The sequence below is a fragment of the Phascolarctos cinereus genome, unplaced genomic scaffold, assembly GCF_003287225.1.
Source record: "Phascolarctos cinereus isolate Bilbo 61053 unplaced genomic scaffold, phaCin_HiC Scaffold_1;HRSCAF=81, whole genome shotgun sequence".
NCBI lineage: Eukaryota > Metazoa > Chordata > Mammalia > Diprotodontia > Phascolarctidae > Phascolarctos > Phascolarctos cinereus.
The window spans coordinates 92,557,978-92,582,220 of NW_027555514.1; the positions used below are offsets into that span (position 1 = coordinate 92,557,978).

Here is a 24,243-nt window from a genome sequence, read left to right on the forward strand (position 1 = left end):
CCAGGTGGGATTCGCGATGTCGGTCCCTTCTTCAGCAAATGCACGGGTTTCCCAAGGCATACCTGGCAAGGGCGGAGCAAAGGAGAACGTGGGTTGGAGATTGCTTGAAATGTGGGGTAGGATGGGAGGGAACAAGGTGTTAAGGAAGTGAGAGTATCTGCCTGGATTCTGATTCTTCTTCTCCAGATATGATTAAATTATCGCACTTTTTCTTCCTTCTCTTCACAGAAATCACGGAATGTTACCTGGAAGCTACCTCAAACATTAACTCGGACATCCTCACTTTACAGATGAGGAAACTGAGGCCAGAGAGATAAAATGACTTACCTACTGTTGTTCAATCCGTAAGTAGAAAGAGAGCCAGATTTGGAGTCAGAAGAACCTGGGTTCGACTCCCAGTTCTGCTGTTTTGTGTAATCTCGGGCAGGATATTTCACCTCTCTGGCCTTCAGTTTCTTCATTTATAGAATGAATGGGTTGGACTAGATCTCGTGGTTTTATGGTAAGGGATAGACTCGGCAACTGAAGCCTGGTCTTCTGCCATTCAGTCTTGTGCTCTCTCCAGTGCGCTAAGTTTCTCTATTCGGGTGCCATTTCAAAATTAATAAACGAATAAAAAATTTATTAAGCGCCTACTTTGTGCACATCACCGTACTAGGGTAGACTCTGGCGGAGATAGAATTTAGATAAAGCGCTAGAGCTCGCTTTCAGATCTGGGAGGGAAATAAGACCTAAGCACTCTTAACTGTAATTCACAATATCGTTTGATAAGAGTATTAGTTACAAAACAAAGTTTCTTGGGAGGCTCGGAGGGGGGAAAGTTTTTGGTTTTTTGTTTGTTTGGTTGGTTTTTGGTTGTTTTGGTTTTTTTTGTTGTTGTTGTTGTTGTTACCAATGAGGGGGGCAAGGAGTGGAGAGGAGAACAGGCTGGAGGCTTTCTGGAAAAGGTGAGATTTAAATTGAGCTTTAAAAGGGAGGTAGGTGTTGCAAAGGGGAAAATGAGGGATAGTATGAGTGCTTCTAGCACTCGAACCCCCTCCTCTCTATTTGGCACAACGTGCCTAGACAGCCCTGGCTGCAGGAACACACCGTAGTCCATGGGATTCTCCCCTAGTCCTTCGGCAGCCCTCCCCACCAGATTTTGCAGAGCTCGAGACACCGGTTTCAGTGCCTCACATCCCTTCCTCTTATCTAGGCTAAAGTTAGAGGAGGCAGAGAAAGATTTTCTCCTTGTTCCTCTTTCAGCCATTCCACGCCTGCCCCTTTTCCCGGCCCCGGCCCCCAGAGTGCCGTGAGGCCGAAGAAGGGTCGCCAGTGGGTGTGGGCGCGGGCGCCTCCAGGAGTGGCGGCCAAGTACTACAAGTCCCACAAGCCACTGGGGTTGAAAGGAGGGAGTAGAAATAGAGGGGAGCCGCCCAGGTCTCTCAACAAGCACCGCCTATTGGTCCACTCCAGAGGAATAACGAAGATGAACCTCACCTCTTGCAAGGATGCTCTTAAATCCAGCCTCCTCCAGCATCTCCTAGTCTGGTCTCAGATTTGATCTCCACCCCTACCCTGGGCCCAATCCTGCTATCTTCCTCCGGCTAAACCCTTCCCTCTTGCTGGCTTCTTTCCTTCATCCTCTCCCTCCTCCTATTTTCTTTGTCCTTCAACCTGTACATCACCATCCCATCCCGCCCCGAGTGCTTGAGGTGCGTGGAGGTTTCCTAGCCAGCTCGGCTTGGCCCAGGACCATCACAAGCCAGCTGGGACAGCGGGCCGGGACAGGCCAGGGTCCATACTGCAGCACTAGCAGCCTGCCTCCGTTGACACGCGGAGCTTGCAATGCCTCAGCTGCAGCGCATGCAGGAGAGCCTGGGCCCAGGGCTGGTCTGGGACCAGAGTGCAACCCGGGTGTCCGAAGGGCTCTCTCTGCAGGTAGGACTTCCTGCCCAACTCTCGGGTCAGTGCGGGGCCCAAGAGAAGGTCCAGCTGGGAAAGAGAGGCCACTGGGACCAGCTGGGAACTGAGCCCTTCACCTCTCTGCCTGGCCCTGTTCTCTTTGGGGGAGGGGCCTGTCCTGGGACTAAGGTTGAGGCTTCTTCGCTATTCGGGTCGCAGGGAGCCTGCAGGGTAAGAGGAGGGAGTACAGTACAAGCTCTGTCCTCTGGATCTCGGGGAACTGGAATCCATCCTCCTCTTCAATAGTTTGCACCAGGCTGGCGAGACTGGACTATGATGGAAAGGATGAATAGAAGGAGTAAGGGTTTGTGGGATGAGAAAGAAATGCAACACTGAACTGTCTTCATAGGATCTTGGGGTCTGGCTGTTTCCTTGACAGTTCTGGCATGTACCAGTAACCCACACCAGGGCAAAGGGCATTCCTGGCCACCCTACTCCCAAGGTGACTCCAAGAAATCATAAGAAGCCAGTGGGGTAGATGAACATCCATGCAATGATGCTGTCCTCACATCCTGAGCTCACATTCTGGAAAACTTGGTCTGGAGTCTAAAGAGAATTGCATTCCCTCTTTTCTAGGGCTGGACCCAATCTTATATAGTAGTCTCTAAGGATTTATTTCTCTGTACTGCCCCTTGCCATTATATGTTAGAGTTGAAAATTAGAGCTGGAAGGGATTTACACTAAGAGTCAGAAGACCTGGATTCTAGTTCTGTCTCTGCCATTAACTGGCTGCATGACTTTGCCCTCTCTGGGCCTGTTCCCAAATCTATACACTGAGGAAGTCAGATTAGATGGCTCCCAGGTCTCTTCCAGCTCTGTGTTCTAGGAATCATAGGATAGATTGTTAGAATCAGTAGGTGCAGCTTTCCCTTCAAGAGCCCCTGGAGATTGTCTTAGAAGCAGGATACTGACCTGCCTGCTGTCTTCCCAGGGTTTGAGATCAGCAACACTTGGTAACAGAAAGCTCTGAAGGAATTGCCTCATTCCTGTTGTTGGATCTGCTTCCAAATCTCAGTGGGAAAATGTGAATGTCCATACAGTAAAGAAACACCATTGCCCGTAGTATATGCACTAGGAGCTTTTTTTCCAGCCACAGGGTTGGATTGAAATGAGCCATCCATATTTTGTCTTGCTCTTATGAGTTTTACTGATGACTTTCACTTCTATATTACATTCATTTTCCATTATGCTCATCCCTTTCCCCTACCCATCAAGTCTTCCCTTGTAACAAAGACATAAAATAAAAGAAAAATACACAGTTCAGCAGAACCAACCACAATATCAGCCTTGTTCTTCTTCTTTACCTCTGCCCGGTGGAAGTCCTAATGCCTGTCAAGGCTCAGCATAAGTGCCAATTCCATGGCAGCTGGGTGGTACAGTAGATAGAGCTCCAGCCTTGGAGTCAAGAGGACCTGAGTTCAAATGCAGCCTCAGACACTTGACACTTACTAGCTGTGTGACCCTGGGCAAGTCACTTAACCCCAACTGCCCAGGTGGGGGGGAACCAGTAAATGCCAATTCCTCATTCCTTCAGTTGTCAGTGATCCATCCCCCCCAATTACTTTGTATTTTATTGTTTTTACTTCTCAGTACATAGATAGATATAGATCTATAGTCTATATACTGATTTCTCTGAGAGACAGATCTTTCATTCATGCCCACCCCACTCCACCAGTAGAATGTAAGCTTCTTAAGAACAGAATCTGTTACATTTTTAACAAATGCTACTGAATTGAATGGAAAGTATATGAAACATTCCATATTTGTAGTCCCCCAAATCGTCCATAAAAGGAAGGAGGTATATTTTTCCCATCTCTTTTCCTGGACAAAGCTTAGTTTTTATATAACAATCTAATGTTCAGTTTCATTTTATTGCTCTTTCCATTTATATTATTGTAGTCACTACATGTTCTGGTTCTGCTTACTTTATATTGTCAGTTCATATAAGTCTTCCTGAGTTTCACTGAATTCCTCATTCCTGGTTTCCTAACCCACAAGAACATTCCATCATGTTTTATACCACATTTTGCAATCTGTGTTCTCTTATAAGATCTCCATCATTCACTTTATTAAACAAATATTTACTGAGAGTTCTTGTTAGGAAAAGCTCTATGAAGGATGCAAAGACATAGTACCTACTCTTATGTAATTTACTATCCAGTAAGGGAAATCAGACAGGGACGTGTTAATAATGGTGCATATTTCTGTAGGTTTTACAATGTGCTTTCCTTGAAACAGTTCTGTGAGGCAGGTGATGTAAATATTATTATCCTATTTTCATTTGAGGAAATTCAGGCTTAGGTGGGGTAAAAGAATTTATACAGCTAGTTAGTCCCAAACCTGGAACTCTAGTTCAAGTTCAAGACTCTTTCTGACTCTATAGAGTATGAGGTAAGTGCCATATAATCAGTATGAAAGCAAATAAGTAAGAAAGAGAGGCGACGTGGTATAGTAGAAAGAACCCAGGATGTTTGAGGCCTGAGTCTGCCACCTACTTGTTGGTAACCACTTTTGGTGTTGTAACAATACACCATTTAAACTTTTTGATGTTTGGTTTCCTCATTCGTAAAAAGAGGCCAAAATTGTATATTCTACCTCACAAGGTTATTAAGGTTCTCTAAGTCTGTTTCCCAATCTGTAAAATGGGGTTAATAATGCTTACACTACTGACTTCATAGTATTATTAAGGCTCTCTGTCCTCATCTGTAAAATGGAGATCATAATAGTTTCAATCCAAACTTCACAAGATTGTTTTAGATTGCTGTGAATGAGGATAGTACTTAAATTTTAATATGTGCTGTGGAAATACATTCTATTATTTTTATCAGAAGTTCAGAAAAGAGAAAGTCTGCCATGTACCTAAGTTTTCTGGGAAGGCTTTATGGACAAGGGCAAAATTCTGGCCCTAGAGGATTATGACCAACCGCATCCATTCATGGGACAGTTGGCTTGGGTTAGGAGATAGTCTGAAGCCAAGCTGCTTACTCCCTTGAGACCCTGAGCATATCTCTAGGCCTCAGTTTCCTCACCTATAAATTGAGGGGATTGGATGAGATGATCCCTCAAGTTCTTTTCTAGCTAAATCTAGGATCTTATTATTCTGAGCTAAGAATCTATGGGATAAATTTCTGATTCTAGTTCTAAGAGAAACTTTGTTCCTATAAGTAAATTTGGATGCTCTGTGATGTCAGAAGATGAAAGCTGTAGGTTTTTCCAACATTTTGTGTATTTCCCATTTTGCCTTAGCTTCACACTTAGGAGATATTAAATATACTGCTTAACTGTAGTAATCAGCTCATCACAGATGCCTGATTATATATGGTACCTCTGTTTCCTTTAGGGAACGCAAAATTAGGAAAAACGCGACTTAAAAACAAATAAAATAAAGACTAAAATAGACACTGTTCTGTTTTTAGCTGCATTTTTCCTAATTTTGCATTATGTTTTAATATTATCTCATTCTTTTGGAAGATAGGTATAAATCCTAACTAAAGATAATCCATGGAAGAACAATGTCAATGCCAGAATCAACTAGCCAAGTTCCTAATCTCCTAGGACCCATGAGCACAACCTTCTTCAGTGAGCTTGTGATGTGGGCAGCTTCTCATAGTACTTCAACTCACATTGTTGGCCTAATTGTCCATCTAAATGAATAGGGATCTTAGAAAAAGATCTTAGAAGGGAAAATGAGTTGGCAGCTGATAAAATTGCTTATCTGATCATTATCATTCCATTGTAGTCCCTGAGCAGAGGCTGAGATCTGAGGAATGGGCTCTGGGAAGAGCCTGAGGAAAATAGCTGACAGACGGATAGAAAAGAAGCCTGGCTTGCAGAAGCTGTTGGCTACAGTTTCAGTGTGAAGGACCTTTTGTTATTTGACACCTTCAGATGGGCAACGATTACTAATAGGATTGCCACTAAGTCCATTGGATAATGTTGCACCTATTACCCTTCATAGTGAATGTTTCTGATTGGTTCATTGCTAGAGTTGCCGTGATAGTCCTCAATGAGTGTGACCTGATATAACCATTATTTGTTATCTGTATTCATCAATTTCCTAAAAAATTATGGAAGTAGAAAGCCTTTAAAATAAGAAAGTTAAAAGGGGGGAAAGGTTTACTGAGCTGAGTTCTGTAGAGAGCCACCTTAAAAATTCAACTGAATCTTCCTGATTCTTCCCAAGGTATAGGAGCCCCAGGGTCCATGAAGGGGTTGGAGATTATGCTTTGGACCCATGAAGGTCCCTGACTATCCTCTCTATAGCCCCAGGGATTCTGTCCGGTGTGACAGCAGTGTAGAGTGATTACTGTCATTGCAGATGCCAGTGACATTTGAGGATGTGGCCGTCTACTTCTCCCAGGAGGAGTGGGCAATACTGGACCAACAACAGAAGGAGCTTTACCAGGACGTGATGAGGGGGACCTATGAGTTGGTGACCTCGCTGGGTGAGGGCGCTGATTACTTGCTTGGTAGCTGTCCAATCAGGAATCCCCAGGTGCGTGGGGTCAGGAAGCATAGAGCCACAAATTTCCTCAGAATCCCTGAAGGCTCAAACAGCTCAAAAAATGTTCAGGGCCTGGCCTTGACCTCTGCTTGGTTGGTCTCCTGGGGGCAGGGAGTGGGGTGGGATTTGGAGTAAAAGTGAAAAGAACATTGGATTTCTACTCAGAAGACTGGGTTCAAATCCAAGCTCTCCTACTTACTACTTTTGTAACCATGGGCAAATCATATGACATCTCTGGGCCTCAATCAATATCATTATCTACAAAATGTGAGGGGGTGGAGGATTCCTAAGGTCTCTTCCGGCTCTAAATCCTATGACACTATAAAAAGGGGAAGCATACTGAGTCAGTGTAACCCCCCTGGCTTTTATGCAGCCCCTCAAATGCCTGTTGATGCCCTAGTACCTCAGCCTTTCACTCTTGACTTGATGCCTCCTTTCCCACTGCCCATTCTTTGCTGTCCAACATCATGTTTCTCATGCTGTAACCCTCAACCTAAATCTTTCCATTTTTAGTACACCACTGCAAAGGTCGTGAGCCCAAGACATAACAAATGTGCATTTCGAGTCAAATTTCATAAATAATATCTGAGTTCTCTGTTTCTACCTATGTAATTATGAGACACACCTTCAACCAGCTTTCTCAATCCAGGGTATCCTGCTGCCAAACCAGAGGTTATTTGTAAAATTGAACAGGAGGAAGAACCATGGATGAGGGATTCCCAGAACCACAGAAGACACCTGAATCGCCACTGGGGTAAGTCTCGCTTCAGTCTTCCAACTTTCAATCGCTGCCCAGATCTCTGGTTCTAAGCCTTCCAACTCTATCTAAGCAGTTTGCATTCTCCTTATCTGCATTTGTTTCTCTACAAATTTTCTTTCACACAAGTTGTGCCTTCCTAGTTTGTACTGGAAGCTCTACTTTTAGCAGTTACAACAAACACTTATTAAGCTCCTACCATGTGCAGAGTACAATGCTAAACTTGGGGAAAATGCCTTCAACCACACACTTTGTTAAAAGAAAGAGAGGATGTGAGCTTTAACTTTTAACAAGACAGTACCAACATCTTCTACTATACTTAACCAGAGGTTTTGGTTTGTTTATTTAATAAAGTCTTCATGTAACTGTAGTTACTGGCTCTGTTTTCTTCACTGTGCTTCATTTGTTATGAGTTTTTCCATTATTTTTTATGCAATATTCTTTTACACTCCATTATCATTTGGCACATGGTTTGTTTCCAGTTTTTGCCGTTATAGTGCTAAGCTATTAATAGCTGCTAAGATCTTTGTACAAATAGGCCTTTTCTTACTGCCAGTAACCTCCTTAGGGTGTAAATCTAAAGTGAACATTTCTATAACTTCTGTGTATCTCTAACAAGAGCATTCTCACCCTGCGCCAGCACTTCTGATGTACTGGCATCCATTGTTTTAGTGTCCTGGACCTGATGGTTCCAAATTTAACACTGGCTTTGGCAGGGTATATATAGACCTCTGCCACCATTTGTTCCTTCTCTTTGATCGTCTAAAAACTCAGTACAGGGTCCGACTTTACCCTCCTCTATCAGTATCAGCCCAGGAAGTCAAAAGAATGTATAAAAGTAGGCCAGAATGCCAGAGTACTGGCAGAAAGGTGTCATGTCTTCCCCCTTTTCCCCATGGGAATGGGCACTCCTAGAATAACTACTCAAGTTTCAGAGTACTCTGGACATCTACATTCACGCAAAATATTTCATCAACCCCCAACTGATGTTTCCTTTTTCTTTATAGCCAGCCTAAGGACATAATTAACTCAAAACAAAGTCATTTATTGAAATAGTGGAGGAAGTAAATTTGCAAAAAAAAACCATCTCATAAGCCTAGGGCACATGCTTTCTCAAACATACATACCATTAGTAAGGAGGGAAAGCTGGAAGAAGGATAAAGCGCAAGGGGCCCACATGTGGGAAATGTGTGTGTGCAGGGAAAACTCACACCTCTGACGACAAACCACTGTCTTTCTGGTAACGTCATTTTGCTGGTCTCATCGGGCCCAACTCCTTGAGCTGGATGGATGTGGTTTCTGTGCAATGTTCTTCTAATCCTTATCTTAGCTGAGTGGTGCTTTGGGGTTGTGGTAAACACTGAGGCTTGGGCAGCCAGAACCAAATTAAAATGTCATTGGGAAATAATTAATAAAATAAATAAAAATACAATATAACACAGATAATGTTAGTATGTGGTTTTCTAAGTCAACATGTGACCCCGGTTTTGATGCTGCTGGTCTACATTGGGCTTTGCATCTTCTGGGTTCCTCCCTTGGGGGGGGGGGTCACTGGAGTCATCTCAGCCCTAGGATACAGTGATTCTAGGATGTAAAGGCAGGCTGACAGCTCTTTGGTCATAAGCTAAAATAAAACAAAACTTACACCCTGAGCAGAGTATCCCCAAAGTTAGGTCTTTCCTCCATGATCCCTGTGTCCTCAGTGGACATCTAAGTGGCCTTACTCTACAGATAGTATCTAACCTACGTTAGAGAGTTCTTTAATACTCCCAAGAATTTCTCTGGCTTAGCTGCAAATTTATCTGAGCCAGAGCTACACTAAGTAGGTAAGGTCAGTATTCTCCACCAACCTAGCCTGTGTCCGTGTCTTTATTATATGTGTCAGTCTGCAGCAAAGCCTGATAACTTTGGCTCAGTATTTAAGGCACCGAAACCTCATTTTCCCTAGATATCAGTTCCATGTTGCTGAAGGGTGGGTTTGGGGTTTGTTTGGTTTTATTTAAATATTTCTTTTCATTCAAATCTAGATGTGTGTATTATCCCCAGCTCTATCATCCCAGCTCCCTAAGGTTCCAGCCTTCTGACTGACAGCTGTAACCTGGCTGGTGTTCCACGATTAATGGTCCTGTCTAGATACAGAGCAAGAAGACTAGCATAGGATTCCTTTTTTGGGGACTACCCTGGGGCTGGGAACTAATATTCAATGACAGGAATATGGTGGCCTTCTCCATAGGCTAACATCTGGATTCTTTTTCTCCTCATTAGGTTCTAGGAATGGGATCAGAAATGAGAAGGTTAAAGATATTGGAGATAATATGGAAGACCCAGAGACATTTACATTCTTGATGAAGTCAGAGGGTATTGTTCAGGTCCCCCTAAAGCTGAAAAACAGTAGTAAAGAAAAGTCCTGGACAAAACAGGCCTATTCAGGAAGGCCTAGTGTACCCCAAAGGCCACTGGGGAAAAAGAAGCCCCCAACCTGTGCTGAGTGTGATAAGAGCTTCAAAAGCAATACAGCTTTGATCATCCATGAGCGTAGCCATACTGGCGAGAGGCCTTTTAAGTGCCCCGAGTGTGGGAAAGGTTTCCCTTCCAAAGGAGACCTGAAGCGGCATGGAAAGATCCACGTAGAGAAGCATGATAGAATGGGAAAGATGCTCAAAGATGCTCCTTCAGAGCATACCCTCCCCAAGCATAGAAGACCTGCCCCCAGGAAGCCCCATGTCTGCCTCCAGTGTGGGAAAGGCTTCAAAAGGGCCGGAAACCTCAAGAAACACATAAATGATCACCTGGCAGAGAGGCCCTTTGTCTGTGGGGAGTGTGGCCAGCGCTTCCGCCTCAAGCAGATCTTGGTGTCCCACCAGCGGACCCACATCGGGGAGAGGCCCTACAGCTGCCTGCAGTGTGGGAAGTGCTTTAGCCAGAAGCACCATCTCAGGAGCCACCACCGAGTGCACACAGGCGAGAGGCCCTTCACTTGTCCCCTGTGCTCCCGATGCTTCAGCCAGAAGCACCACCTGGTCAGCCACCAGCGCATCCACACAGGTGAGCGTCCCTTCACCTGCATCAGCTGTGGCAAGACTTTTAAGGACAAGAAGACGCTGACCATCCACCGCAGGGTGCACACAGGTGAACGGCCATACACGTGCTCTGAATGTGGGAAGGCCTGTAGCCAGAAGCAGCATTTGAAAAGCCACCTGCGGGTACACCGGGCAGGGGGCCAAGGACTGCTCCCATCATGCCCGGAAGAAAAACCCTACCAGTGCAAGGTGTGCAGGAAGGCCTTCCGGGACAAAAGGATTATGCTGACCCACCAGAAGACCCATGATGAAGAGCCAAAACACTTCCCAGCATTGGGGATTGTAACATTCCGAAAGAAAGGACCACTTCTGTGAGGCGACAGCACGACTATTCATGGATTGCCATGGCCAGCCACTGGAAGAAGCATAGAATGGGACAGCTTCAAAGAGCCGTTTGGGAAGATTACCATGGGGCCAGACCACCTATAGCTTCTTACTTTCTCTCACAGACAGGATGAGAATGGCTAGCTATCTCACAGGCCACCAGACAGGATCCTAGAGAGGAAGAAATTCTCCTTATGGGTAATGTGTTAAAGGCTTTCACCTGGGTCAAAGATTAGCAGTCGTTAATGTGGCCCTACCCACAGAACAGAAATATGAGTTCCTCATCTTTGAGAAGTTGTCACTTGAAGATCCTTTAGAAAGGAGGTTAAAGAGATCCCCCCATTCTCTTCTCTACCACGTGAAAAACTGCTCAAACGAGGTCCAAATAGCTCTCAGCTTGCCAAGTCCTCTGAGGTCTAGGCTGAAAGTACTGTGATTTATTCTTACATTTGGAGGGAATAGGGTGATCCTCCCTGGTCACCATTAACAATCCAAATCCACCATCTTTCTTTTCCTACAGGGCAGCAGTATGGTGCAAAAATTACTGTTAATGATCTAGAATCAGGGGCCCTAAGGTCTACTCCGCTCCCAGTGGAGCAAGTCACTTAATCACTCTTGGCCTCAGTTTCCTCTTCTGTAAAATGAGGGAGCTGGACTAGATGACCTGTCAGGCTCCTTCCAGCTTTAAATCCATGATCCTATGATCTTAGATTTTTGTGTGGTTGATTCCAGCCCTGTGTTATGAACATATAAGCAGGGTCACAACATTGGCTGATCCTTACTCTTCCATAATAATATTTTACCATCCCTGCATTTCTACCTCTGTCTGCTATTCCATGTGGGCTCACTGCAAGCTCCCTGATGTGTCTATTTACTATATTGTTTCCAGGGTAAGGAGGAGATTTTTGGACAGGGCATGGTGGGTGCAATCCAAGCTCTTCCATAAACTAGCTGTACAACTTTGGGTAAATTATTTTGCTTCTCTATTAGATGATTCCTCCCTCCTAGATCTCTTCACTGCTCTCCTTTGGTCAGTAGAAGGTGTCCAAAGCCCTCACAACCACAGGTGGTCCCAGAAGCCAGATGGGCATGGACCAGGCCAGATTGGCTGTTGAGATACCACACTTTTGTGGAATTCAGGAAAGTTGAATTAACTTCATGCTGTTATCAGACATCTGGGTCCGAATTTGAGTTGGCCAAGAAGGGACTGGCTAGAAAAAGCTAAGCAAAAGGGTGGTAAACTGATGTTGAATGCTGAATATTTAGCCCAGGGAATTCAAGGGACTACTACATAATTGCACCTCATGCCCTCTTTCTTTCCTCCTTTACTTCCTCCTTCCATCTTTCTTATTTTTTACTTCTTTCTCCCTCCATCCCTCCTGTTCTTCCTTTTTACTCCATCTTTTCCCCTCCCCATCACTTTCAGGACCAAAGTGCCCCTCCCTGGCCACCACTCCCTTCTGTGTTGTCTCTCCCATTAAAATGTAAGTTTGTTGAATATAGAGATTATTTTTGTCTCTGGTTTTTGTATCCCTAGCACTTAGCATGCAGGTTGGTGCTTTTTCATTCATTTCTCCTATCCCTCTTTCATTTTTCTCTCAGTCCTTCTCTTCTGTCTTCCATCCCTCTTTCCCTATTTCTCGTTTGATCTTCTATCCATCTCTTTCTTCCCTTCTGCTCTTCTTTCATTCCCTCTATTTCTTCACCCTTCTCCCATCCTTCCCCTTCCCATCCCTTTTGTTTCTTCTCCTCTCCTGTCAACCCCAACCTTCACAATTTGCAACCATTGGAGGGCAGAGCAACAGTCAATACTGGGTATTGGAGAAAGAGCCCCATTTGCTGGCATCTTTGTGGAACAGAGATCTCCATTCCAGCCCTCTGTCCTGCCCCCATTTCCCCTTTCTTTGCTTTTTATTTCTCCCAGTGTTCTCATGCCATCTGGATGCCTTCCCTTCTGTGATCAACTCAAAACTCATACAGTGAAAAAAGTACTGGACTGGGTGTCAGGACATCTAGTTTCAGTTCTGGATCTGCCACTAATTAGCTGTTTGACCTTAGACAAGTTTCAGCCTTTTCAGACAAGTTTCTTTATCAGAAGTATGCAAATAACACCAACCCTGCCTGCTTCTGGAGATATGTGGTGAGCAGCAAATGACTTAACATATATGAAAATGAAATTACTTTGTAAATGGCAAAGAGCAAGTAAGGGGTTGTTAGTATTCATACTAAGGTATTAGAAATTAACCTTATTTCTCTCCCAGGAACATTTACATTTTAAAGAGAAGCCTATAGAGAGTAATACCTAATCCAAAGAAATGGATTACTTTTAGTGGAATTTAGGGTGTTGAGCTAGGTGGGGAAGGAAATATTTAGAGCTTGGGAGGACCTCAACCCCTCAAATCACATCACATCCTTTACTTTCAGATGAAGCCAATTTCGTTCATATATTGTTTATTTCTATCCTGTTTCATTCATCTAAAGGCAACGTAGTACAGTGCAGCTATGACATATTTAAAGCCCTAACATTCAGGTATACCTCATGTTAATCGGTTTTGAGAAAACCCATCATGCAACCCAGTGTTATAGAGTAGTACATTCCAAAGGAACAGTATTCTAAATGTGTGATCTGCCGAAAAAGGTTATGGCTACGTTGTGATTTGTACAGTGGGAATTGGTTATTTGAACAATGTTGCTACAAAATTACATTGGTCAGCATGAGTTTCTGTGGGGTATGCCTTTATATTTTTTATTTGGTTTCTCAATAAATGCACTGTTGTATACACCACAGGGAAGGGATATAGGCATTTATATAACATTTCCTATGTGCCAGGCACTGTACCAAGCACTTTACAAAAATCTTATTTGATTCTCACAACAGCCTTGCAAGGTAAGTGCTGTTATCCCCATTTTACCATTGAGAAAACTGAAGCAGGCAGAGGTTAAGTGACTCACCCAGGGTCACACAGTACATGTCTGAAGTCACATTTGAACTCAGGGCTTCCTGACTCCAGGCCCACTACTGGACCACCTACCTGCCTCTATCCTTACATTCTATCCACTATCACTCCATAGGTTTGTGTCTCAGTTTTCTCATCTTTCAAAGGGGGTAATTAAGATTGTTGTGGGGAACAAATAAAGTAACTGTTGTGAAAATGTTTCATAAACTTTAAAATATTAATCAAGTATAAGATTTGATTTTTATCTAACCACAAGGATAAGCTTCATTGAACTATCCATATTCTCTTCCTCCAATTCCTCTTGTCTCCATTGGCAGGGTCAGGAATACAAAGACAGGAAAAGCAAGAGGAACTCTGGGAGATGTGTAAAAGCTAAGCCCAGTTAACAAGATGACTCTACAGTTGGTCTCCTGGAATCCACGATCTGGGACAGGCAAGGAAACAGGACTGAAGTGTCCTCTTTGTCCCCACTGAGAACAGAATGAGAGGACAAAGGCCAAGCCCACAAGAAGGAAACAGTATTTTGGATAAGATTTCTAGTAACTGAAGGCCACCTGACCCTGCCAGTATTGCAAAGAGTGAGCTAGTAATACTCTTCCCAGAAGGAGGCTGGTCAAAATGACCTTCCAGGGTCACCCCTAGCCTGGTTTGCCTTGAGTTGGTGGGGGCTCCTCGGTAACCTTCATCATCTTCTGATGGTATGGGAGAGCCAGAGGGATCTAGTTTAGAGATAAGGGAGTGGAACCAGGTTAAACAGTGCCTGTATGCACATGGTGGATATTCACTGAGGGTTTGCGAAATGGCAGCTCACACTTCTAATCTAAAGAATGAGAGGGTTGGAACAGATCACCTTAAACACTAAATCTATAATTGATTAATTCATGGGGTTTTAAGGTTTCCAACACATTTTTCTCAACTATAAGTATCTCCATTTTACAGATGAGGAAAGTGGGGAGGCAGTGTTTGAAGAGCATTGATTCTGGAGTCAGATGACCTAAGTGGGTTCAACTCTCGCCTCTGATGCCAAGTTTTCGCAAAAGCAAAATGAGGTGGTAAGATTAAATGGCCTCAAAGATTCCTCACAGCTCTAATTCTGTGAGGCTCAGGGAGGGTTATACAACCACAGTTACACAATCAGAAAATGCTGAAGGCAAGACTTCAACTCAGGTCCCCAGTGGAATACGTAGCACTGGATGAGGGCCAGACGCTTTACCTGGACATGGTGGGGGAACAATGAGCTGGTAAACTCTGCAGGAGAGGAGCCTGCCCTTGGTAAGAGAGGAAGAGGGCCACTTATGTCCCAGTTTCTTGCTTGTACCAATCCCAGTTCTCCCAATACTTATCTCCCCAGAATATGCCCTCCTCATACTTAAGGCCCAAATTCTCATTGGCCTATCTGGATAAATATAGCCCTGTCCTGGTAGCATTTGGAGTGCAGGTGTGCAGAGAGAACTATCTGCCTGGACCCTGAGGAACATGGATGCCCATTCTGGTAGGCCAATACCTTAATTCTGTTCCCTCATACAAGCACCATCCAGAGCCCTGGACTATGGGCCTAAAGTACCTCCCCACACTTTTGCACTACTCTCACACTTAAGACACCATTGTCTATAACTCATCTGACTGTCCTTTGCCCTGGGTTGTCCATTCTCCCATTCTGTCTCCTCCCCTAGCCAGGAGCCTTTCTTGGGAAAAGGTGTAGAAAGGATGACCAGAGCCAACTAGGTCTGCCCTCTTGATGAAAGAGCTAGGTTATTTAGCCTCTAGAAGGTAGGTATAGGTACTCAACCTCCTTGTAGACCAAAGTCCCTAGGTAGGGTGGTCTCTAGATAGGCCAGAGTTCCAGGTAAACATCATCTCCTCCCACCTCTTTCTGTCTTTCTTCCCATAGGTTCCTCTATGAAACCTGAGCTGTTGACTGGCTGAAGCAAAAGGAAGGGCCAGGGAACTGGGCTCCAGGGAAAGCCAAAGTCACTCTTGTATAATTTTTAACATGTGTATATTTTTCAGAGCAGGGCTTTGTTCCACTAAATCAGGGGTGAGGAACCTTTGGCCTCAAGACCACATGTGGCCCTTTAGGTCCTCAAGTGTGGCCCTTTGACCGAATCCAAACTTCACAGAATAAATCCCCTTAATAAAAGGATTTGTTCTGTAAAATTTGGACTCAGTCAAAAGGCCATACTCTAGGACCTAAAAGGCCACAGCTTCCCCACCCCTGCACTAAATCATATGCCTTTTAAAAAAGTCAACAAACATTATAGTAATTATCAAACTGATTTAGGAAACCACATTCACTCAAAATGAGTTCACTTAACTATCCACTTAGCAAAAACCAAGTAGACAAAGAATTTCTGTTTCCCAGACTATAATACAGTTGTATGGGCAACATATAAAACTGATCCATCAGCACATATACTGCAGTGTCCCAGCAAACTAGGCCTAGAATTGAACGGGAGATGTAAAAGTGCCCACATGCCACATATTAGGTGCTAAATAAATGATTACTCCTTTCCCCACTCATGTATCCACAGCAGCCTCAAGGACTATTTTGTGTACCATCCGAGTATGGCTGTATGTCTGATTTACAAAAGAGCTGAAAATACATGGATTAGCCCCAGAAAATTCAGCCCAGGGCCATCTCACAGAAGATTAATAACACTTTCTTTGAAGTAGCTACAGTTGAGAGTTGCAGCAGATGGCAGCAGCAGCTTGCAAGCAAAGAATTAGTAGTTATCAGTAACTCAAGAGAGACAGTGAACTGTAGCTTTAAAGCATACTGGAACAGCAGTAAGGTATAACTGGTTGCTAGGAGACAGTGAGTAGAAAGCCATGATCCTAAGATCATGAGTTGTCTTGACAAACCCAACTAGTATAGGTATGTGTGGAAGATTGCATCCCTCCATTTATGGGGGCCAGGGCAGAGAATGATTTCACTATTTAACTTCCCTCGCTCTCTAATTTGCTCTTCTGTTCTAGGTATTTTGCCATTTGATTTATGATTCCTACCATCAGTCAGTTAAGAATGCAATGGAAGGAGACTTGAGTAGCATTTGTATAACTATGATTACCTAACATACCCCACAATGAACCTGGAGTAAGTAAGGAGGCTCCAGAGCTATTTAGAAGCCATGCTATACACATAAGCAAACTGAGGCTGAGAAGTTAAGTGATTTGCCCAAAATCATACAACTAAAATGAGAGCCAAAGTAGAATCCAAGTCCAACATTCTTTCTACTTAGACCACACTGTAATTCTTTCAAATCTGCCACAGTGTCTACTACATGTGTCACCTTCCCAAGAAAGAGATGCAGTTCAAAAAAAGTTTTCAATACTTCAGTCCTTGACTTTAATGGTAAAATGTCAGGCACAGGGGAGGAGCCAAGATGGCAGAGTGAAAGCAGTGACTTGCTTGAGCTCTCCACCAAACCCCTCCAAATACCCGTTAAAAAAAAAAAATGGCTCTAACAAATTCTAAAGCAGCAGAACCCACAAAAAGACAGAGTGAAACAAATTTCCAGCCCAAGACAACCTGGATGGTTGATCAGAAAGGTACATCGTGCCGGGCTGGGAGAGGAATGCAGTTTGGCATGGGAACGCAGGCCACAGGGAACCTGGAGCAGGCCTCAGAAGACTGAATCACAGGCAGCTGTGGTGGTTTCTAGGGTTGTCAACCCAGGAACGCCAAAGACAACTTAGAAGGTCAGTGGGAAAAGTCTGTTTCTGCAGTGAGAGAAGCTCAGGGTCTCAGCCCCATTCCCTGAGAAGCTTGGGGCTGCGGCTGCCTCCTGAGCTTCCAGCCCACAGACTGAGAGGGAATCCAGTGGCTGATCAGAGGGGGATTGCAGGGATCTCTTTGCCAGTGTTCAGGCAGGAATCTCTTGCTTTTCCCATGCTTGCATCTGGGTCACAGTTCTGGGGAGTGGTCCTGGGGTGAGGAGGAGCGCTGGTGTGGTGGAGCTTGTAGTAGCTGGGGACAGGAAATTCTCCTCACAGTTCCAAGACAGAAAACGTCAGACACTGAAGCAAGCTAATATGACTTTGGGGGTTTTTTGGCAATATTTGGAGAGGTATTTTCCCCCAAATCATACCACGTAAGAGGCTATCAATTCTAACTAAAGGTAAAGCTGAATTTGTTTACTTAACTATGTATACTTGTTACAAGGTTTTCTTTTTTCTTTTACACTGGGGGCAGGAGAGAAAATGAAAACCTTCATAGAAAAACGAAATTTTTAAAAAGAGGTAGAAACTGGGTTTTCCCTCCTCCTCAACCCTCTCCCACACCACAGACATAGACAGAAACAAACACAGACATTACTCAACACGTAACCTTTGTACTCAGTCAATGAAGTTCAGGATCTAGCTCCTCCCATCCTCTTGTTCCTACTGGGAAATAAAAATGAAACAGCTCTTCGGTATGACATATAGAACTGATCCATCAGCATATACACTGCAGTGGCCCAGCGAACTAGGCCTGGAATCGAATGGGAGATGTAAAAGTGCTTATCACAGTGCCCGCGTGCCACAGAAAGAGGTGTCAGTCCTTCCTATCCTACTGCCGACAGACCCAAACTAGGTTACTTTGACTCCCTTAGAAGGGACTCGAGGCAAGTCCCATTACCTACTCTGGGTGAGGAGCTTCTTGAGCCTGGAAAGGGAAGAACTATAGTCAATGCCAGGCTGAATTCACCTATAATGGGGCACCAGAGGCCATAGATGGGCTTTCTAATTCCATAAACCACAACTGGAAGGCCAGCCATTCCTGACCCCTTCTTCTAGGTAGGACCCCACTCAAACCTCTTTGGCCAAGTCCTTTGCACAAAGGTTTTCCTTGCATCTGACCTCTACTTCTGCCACCGAATCTCCTCATTTTTACAGTCCCTGAGGCTAATCCATGTATTTTCAGCTCTTTTGTAAATCAGACATACAGCCATACTCAGATGGTACACAAAACAGTCCCTGAGGCTGATGTGGATATATGAGTGGGGAAAGGAGTAATCATTTATTAAAGACTGGAATCATGGAGGTGGGGAGTGAGGGGCCGGGAGAAATTCAGTGAACTCCTTTCCCCTATTTCAACCCCAAGCATACCTACGGGCCCACTTTCAACCGTTTTTCAACAGATCATTTTCATCACATCTTTGATGTTAGAATCACTCAAGTTTTCAACTCTCTTTCTAAGGACTCTCTCCCTTCCAGCCTAGGCACTGATGTAACATTCTTCTTCCTCCTGCTCCCATGAAATGTCAGGGGAGTGGTAGAATTATCTCACTCACCCCCATCTTTTCCTTCTTGTGGACGGAGAGTTGTTCCTGCCTCCCTTTCTGGGAATTCTCCTGGTTCTCACAAAGTAGTATTCTCATGAGAAAACAACCCTCTTTCTGGTTAGGGGTGTGCATCTAGCCGTTGTCATAGCTCATCACTGCCACCCAAGGAAGAAGCCTCTCCTGACTACCCTCTACCCTCTGTTGCCTATGATTCCATTCTATCTCCTCCCCACCCCTACAGTGAGCGCTTTCCTTGGCTGGTGGAGGAAGGAACAGAAAGGGTTATCAGAACTAGCCAGGTTTGCCCCTCCTGGTGAAGGAGCTGGGCTACTTTATTATGTACTAGGGGCCACTGTAATTTCCATTTGGGGGGACTCTGAAGTAGAAGAAATGGTTTTTTATTAACTAAAGTATATTGTATAGCCTTTCTGCTTTCTTGTTAAAAGTTCAGTGGAGGAGGGGGTTGGCCAAGGAGGGCTTTTATTTCTGTCACATTTCACCCTGAGAAAACACATACCTGCAACGTCATACCGAAGTATGCCATGTGAATTATAAAAATCAGTTAGCCCATGAAGACACTGCATCCTGAAAAATCAGTGTGTCCCCTAACCCTCCAAAGCATAGCTCAAAAATGAAAACATGCTGAAACAAGACTTTGTCTGCATATAAACCAAGAAGCTGGCCCCAAGCAGTATGGCCTGCTCTCCACAGAGAGACCGAGCTCCACAGAACTCTCCACAGCTCACCCCTCTTGGGATCCTTGCTCTTTCCTCCAGAGAAAATCCTGCCCCTTATAAGTGGAGGCTCTTTCCCTCCATAGGTGCAGCAAACCAAAGAACTCTTTTCTTGAACGGGCTGGGCCCTGGGCTGTAGAAAGCTGGCTTTTCAGCCTTCATCAATGGTGGAAATGGAGTTTTTACTGGGAAGCTAGACCACTCCCTGATTAATCACTGGCATTCTCATAACCTAAAGCACACACCTGTTTCTGTCTTCTCATCATAATAGTTCATGCTTCCATAGAGCTCTATTCTTTATAAAGTCCTTCTCTCACAAGCCTGGTATGGGGGACAAGGGGAGGGAGGGAGGGAGGGAGGGAAGAGGGGAGATAGTATTATTACCATTCACATTTTACAATGAGGAAACTGAGCTTCAGACGGGTGACATGACTACCAAGTGGCGGAACCCCACTGGGAACCTGTGCTTCCAGACGCCAAGCCCAGGCTCTTTCCACTACACTCATCTTGAGAAAACAATTAACTCTCTTTACAGAGTCAGAGAAAGGCCTAAAAGATGAGGCTAGACCTGAGAGGCATGCATATCCTCACACCATTTCTCTCTTGGTCCTTCTACCTCTTGAAAAGAAGAAAAATAGTTTTTAACTCCAAACAGCTTCCATATCCCCCAGAGTCTTTGCCCATGTGAAACACAGGACTGAAGCAGATACTGAAATAAAACTCTGCTTTATTCAGATAGCAAAAGATTAAGAATCAAATGTGTTTTTTAAAAAAACAACAAAATTCTGCACAGATCTGAAACAAGGATAAGTTGGAAAAGACACCACTAGGTCACCTTCCTCCAATGCCCCCATTTTGTGGATTCCAGGCTGAGTGGACACTGGCATAAGTTGAGTTGTTTTGACTGTCCTTACTATCATCCAGATGATAAGTACTCATAAAACAAGGAACTCTCTGCCAGGACACACTAGGACTGACAAGAGTGAATTATGGCTGGCACCCAGATCGTGGCCACACCCCTCATGGAACACGGATGGGTAGACGAAATGAAGTGGTGAAAGTCCTCTCTTTCGCAGCCCCAATTCTTATGGCTGTTGATTAGAGCAACCAGTTAGAATGCTGGTTACTCAGAATGACAGCGGTCATAGGGAAGGAGATATGCACATGGAAAGATATTGACAGCAGAGGTCTCTTTAAGGACGAGATTACAAGCCTTAACCCTTACCCAGGGCAAATGTGGTCTCCTCCTTACCCATCTATACAGGCCATTTGTGACATAAGAGGAACCATATCTACTAAATTAAATTTCCTGGGCCCAATTTCCAATATGGAGGATGAAAGTCATATTGAGAGTAAACTTTAGCCTTGAGGCTTTCCCTAGGGCCATTTCTGCCAGAGAACTTTCTATTCTGTAATTTCCATTCAAGCAAAAACTTCATCAAAGGTCCCTTTGCCCTTGGTTAATTACAGAGTTATAAGATATCTAGCAGACAAGGTACCCCTTCCTTCTGTGATTCCCACCCCACAGAGAGGAAGCTTATATAAATTGTACATTGTACCCCTACAATCACTGCTTTTTTATAAATAAATAGCATTTTCAGTCACCACTGTCTGAAAGCCAACCAGCTCAAAAAGCCAGCAATGGACAGCCTCTTTCAAAGTGCATCCAACTAGGAATTCATCAATGACATCGGTCCCAACAAGACCCTCATAGGCTTCTCTAGCATGGTTTCCACCTCTGATCACAAATTCATCTCACAGAGGAAACCCCTTGTCCAGTATTAAAGCTCAAACTGACCTCATGCCCTGATTAGGGCACTCAGAAGACCAAGGTTGGCAAGGTGTTTGTGAAGAAAAAAAGAGCAGAGGATAATAGGACAGGAATGGGACTCCAGCCCCAGGATGGAAGGAATTTTATGGAATGTCACCCTGGAGCTAGCTCATGGCCACTAGGGGCTGGGCACGTTCTGACTACCATCACTCACGATACAGACCTGGGACAGCCACTTTTGTCTTCCTCCAATCCATGCCCAGTTCTCAGAAACCCATTTATACATCTGAGACTAATTCCCAAGCTCCCAAGACAGATTCACTAAATCAACATGGATAGATGGGAGGAATGGGGCTCCCAATCCAGTTATACTGGAAAAGGCAGCTCAAAGCTTGGAGGACAAGATGTATCTCAAATTCCTGAAACCCTCTGGTTGATTGAGGCATTTTGATTGGGTTCCAAGAGAGAAATGTGGGACGGGAGGTTCCATCATGGCTGAGAAAAGGCTCAGTCAGGTCATGAAAGTTGTGTCTGCATAGCGAGTGGCACGAGGTGCCAAGGGGTAGATGTTCTTAGAAAGACTTCATATATTTTGGGAATATGGAATAAATCTATTAGGAAAAGGGCAGTCAATCTGGGTAAAAGGAACTTTACAATGAACAGCAAAAGTTGTAGTGGACAGAAGGCTCTTATATTTCCAGTGGCTTCTGCCCTTGGCCTGTATTTATAATCAGAAATGGCACTATTTCTGATCCTGATTTGAAATAAGCTGAGTCCAGGGCCCATGTATGCATCTCACTTTCACCCTAGTCCTATTTCCCAGGAAGGAAAGTTTGGGAAAGTAGAGAGGCCCTATCCACAGGTAAGGAAGGGTTAAATGAGATGCAGCAATAGCCACACCCCAACTCTAACCCTAAGTTTCCAAGCAAGAAACTGCTCCTAGGAATAATACAAATGCTCATTTTGCTCAGAGGACATGAGGCCTTCCACATCACTGCAGGGGGTATGTTCATGGCAAATTTAATTGGATTGGAGAGGAATAAAATGGATTTTGAAGCATTACCAACTGAAGGAAATACCAGTCAAAGATGAGAAACAGGACTATGGTTCCATAATCTCCTGCAGCCGGCCAGTCAGCCTTATGCCTGGTATAGCACAGAGAAGAGGGCTCTGAGGCACAGACGAGAGAAAGGGAATAACCTTGGGTGAGCCAGGACACCCAGCAGATAGGATGAGACCCCACTGCATTCAAACTTGCAGCTTTTACACAAGTCTGTTAGCTCATTCTAGCCCCACACCCTGCAGGGGACTGGTCTTTCTCCAGTGCTTAGGTCTAAAGGGTTATTGACCTTTAAAAGGGAGCCCTTCCAGAAGCAGGGAAGAATTCTCCCTTGGCCAAGCTCAGGCTCACCCTGGAACTGAGGATGCCCCCTGGCCTAGAATACTCAGATTGGAAGCCCCATAAACCAGACATTGCTCTCTCATACTATGGCCTCCATCTGAGCCAAGTTCTCCCCTCCTTCTTTACCAATGTGGTAGTACCCATAATGCAAGGGAGCAGGCAGCCTCCTGGACATATTTCCCAGTGGTTTCCGGGAATAAAGTGCTCAGGTCCCAAACAGTCTCTACCCAGACAGATTTTCCTGTGCTTAAAGGTCTACCAGTTATGAGGGCAAGTCCTTCTTGACAAGGTGGGTTCCTGGGGCTTTTAAAATAGGAAATTAAAATAAAAAATTTCCCTGCACATTAATGCACAAAAGACTTGCCCCGCCATGGACATACTGCTAAGCCTAGTGAGAAGGATGTTGCCCTGCAAGGGCTGCATCTCCCTGAGTTCCTCGGAGAAGGGCTCTGGTCAGCATGCAGCTGATCAGTGCCCACAAGGAATTTTCAGATGATCTCTCTGTACAAATCCTGACACCATGATCCCTGCCTTTTCCCCAGAAGTTCGTTAGGCGGCTCTCTGAGGTAGCCCCTGGCTTTCCCGCTCCTGGAAGACCCTTTCTTCATTGGGACAGTTCTGGGGTCTCTTGGCTGCTGTTAGGCATCTAAGTCCATTAGCTGAGTCTCTGACATAATCTTGTGGTATCTTGACAGGCTTCCTAGAGGGCTGCGTGGCTGGCTCCTGGGACACCATCTCCTCCATAGAGAGAGTCCCCATGTTGTCACTCCTGAGCTCAGCATCTGATGGCAAAGAAGAATCTGTAACTGGCCAGAAGGGGAAAGTCAAGAAGAGAATTACCTTCCCCTTCTCCCAGGAACCCCAAGGCTGGTCTGGTGAACACATAAAGCACACCCACTTACTGCTCCAGAAAAGGAGGGCCACCCTGTGAAGGTCCTAATTCCTGCTGCACTTACTGTCGTCCCCATAACATTAGCATCTTTATTACATGCCACCCAATATTCCTTCCTCATCATTTCCCATGTGTACATCGTTTCCCCCTGAGAGTGAAAGCTCCATGAAGGGCAAGATTGTGTCTTCTACTTCCATACTCCCACAGCACTTAAACATGGAGCTAAGCATACAGGCTATATATTGTGGATACTCATACATGCTTATTGACTAATTACTTGAAGCCTAGTTCTCCCCCTGCTTATTCTGAGAGAGCTCCACCTTCATCCAGTCTCTCCTATTCCTCCTCCTCACACTTTGACTCCTGGGCTTTTCTTCCCCATTTCCAGGGTCATCAAGCTAAAGTCTTCGGAGTTATTCTAGCTGGGGCTCTGAGGCTACTTACAGAACAGAAATCAACTCTGGGACCCAGTCCTACAGCTAACAGTTAAAGTCTTGGAGGAAAAAGAAGATGATTGGAAACAATGGGGAAAGAATTCCATTGATAAGGTTAGTTGGCCCACAAAACTATTCAGAGAATGAAGGTTTGCGATACTGGGATCTTGTCTATCCCTT

General features: G+C 44.6%; 2 protein-coding genes across 7 annotated transcripts in view; one reads left to right on the forward strand and one right to left on the reverse strand.

Annotated features, from left to right (window-relative positions):
* Positions 1-2: 2 nt before the first annotated feature.
* On the forward strand, positions 3-13,312 carry LOC110201967 (uncharacterized). 4 transcript variants are annotated; one of them, XM_020977899.2, is made up of 4 exons: positions 3-1,920; positions 6,263-6,389; positions 7,098-7,202; positions 9,471-13,312. In XM_020977899.2, the coding sequence occupies exons 1-4, from the start codon at positions 1,828-1,830 to the stop codon at positions 10,598-10,600; spliced, it is 1,455 nt and encodes a 484-aa protein (XP_020833558.1). In that variant the 5' UTR covers positions 3-1,827; the 3' UTR covers positions 10,601-13,312. The 4 variants fall into 4 exon arrangements, with proteins under 4 accessions (XP_020833558.1, XP_078009061.1, XP_078009062.1 ...); XM_078152935.1 differs by having other exon boundaries at positions 6-344; XM_078152936.1 differs by lacking the exon at positions 6,263-6,389 and having other exon boundaries at positions 8-344.
* A 6,962-nt stretch (positions 13,313-20,274) lies between these two features.
* The window catches only part of ZNF862 (zinc finger protein 862), a 32,995-nt gene continuing 29,026 nt past the window's right edge, over positions 20,275-24,243 (reverse strand). For all 3 annotated transcript variants that reach the window (XM_020977893.2, XM_078152891.1, XM_020977895.2), the window contains one exon: positions 20,275-23,519. In XM_020977893.2, coding sequence (XP_020833552.1) covers positions 23,287-23,519 — 233 coding nt within the window. In that variant the 3' untranslated portion in view covers positions 20,275-23,286. The remainder of the gene's footprint in view (positions 23,520-24,243) is intronic.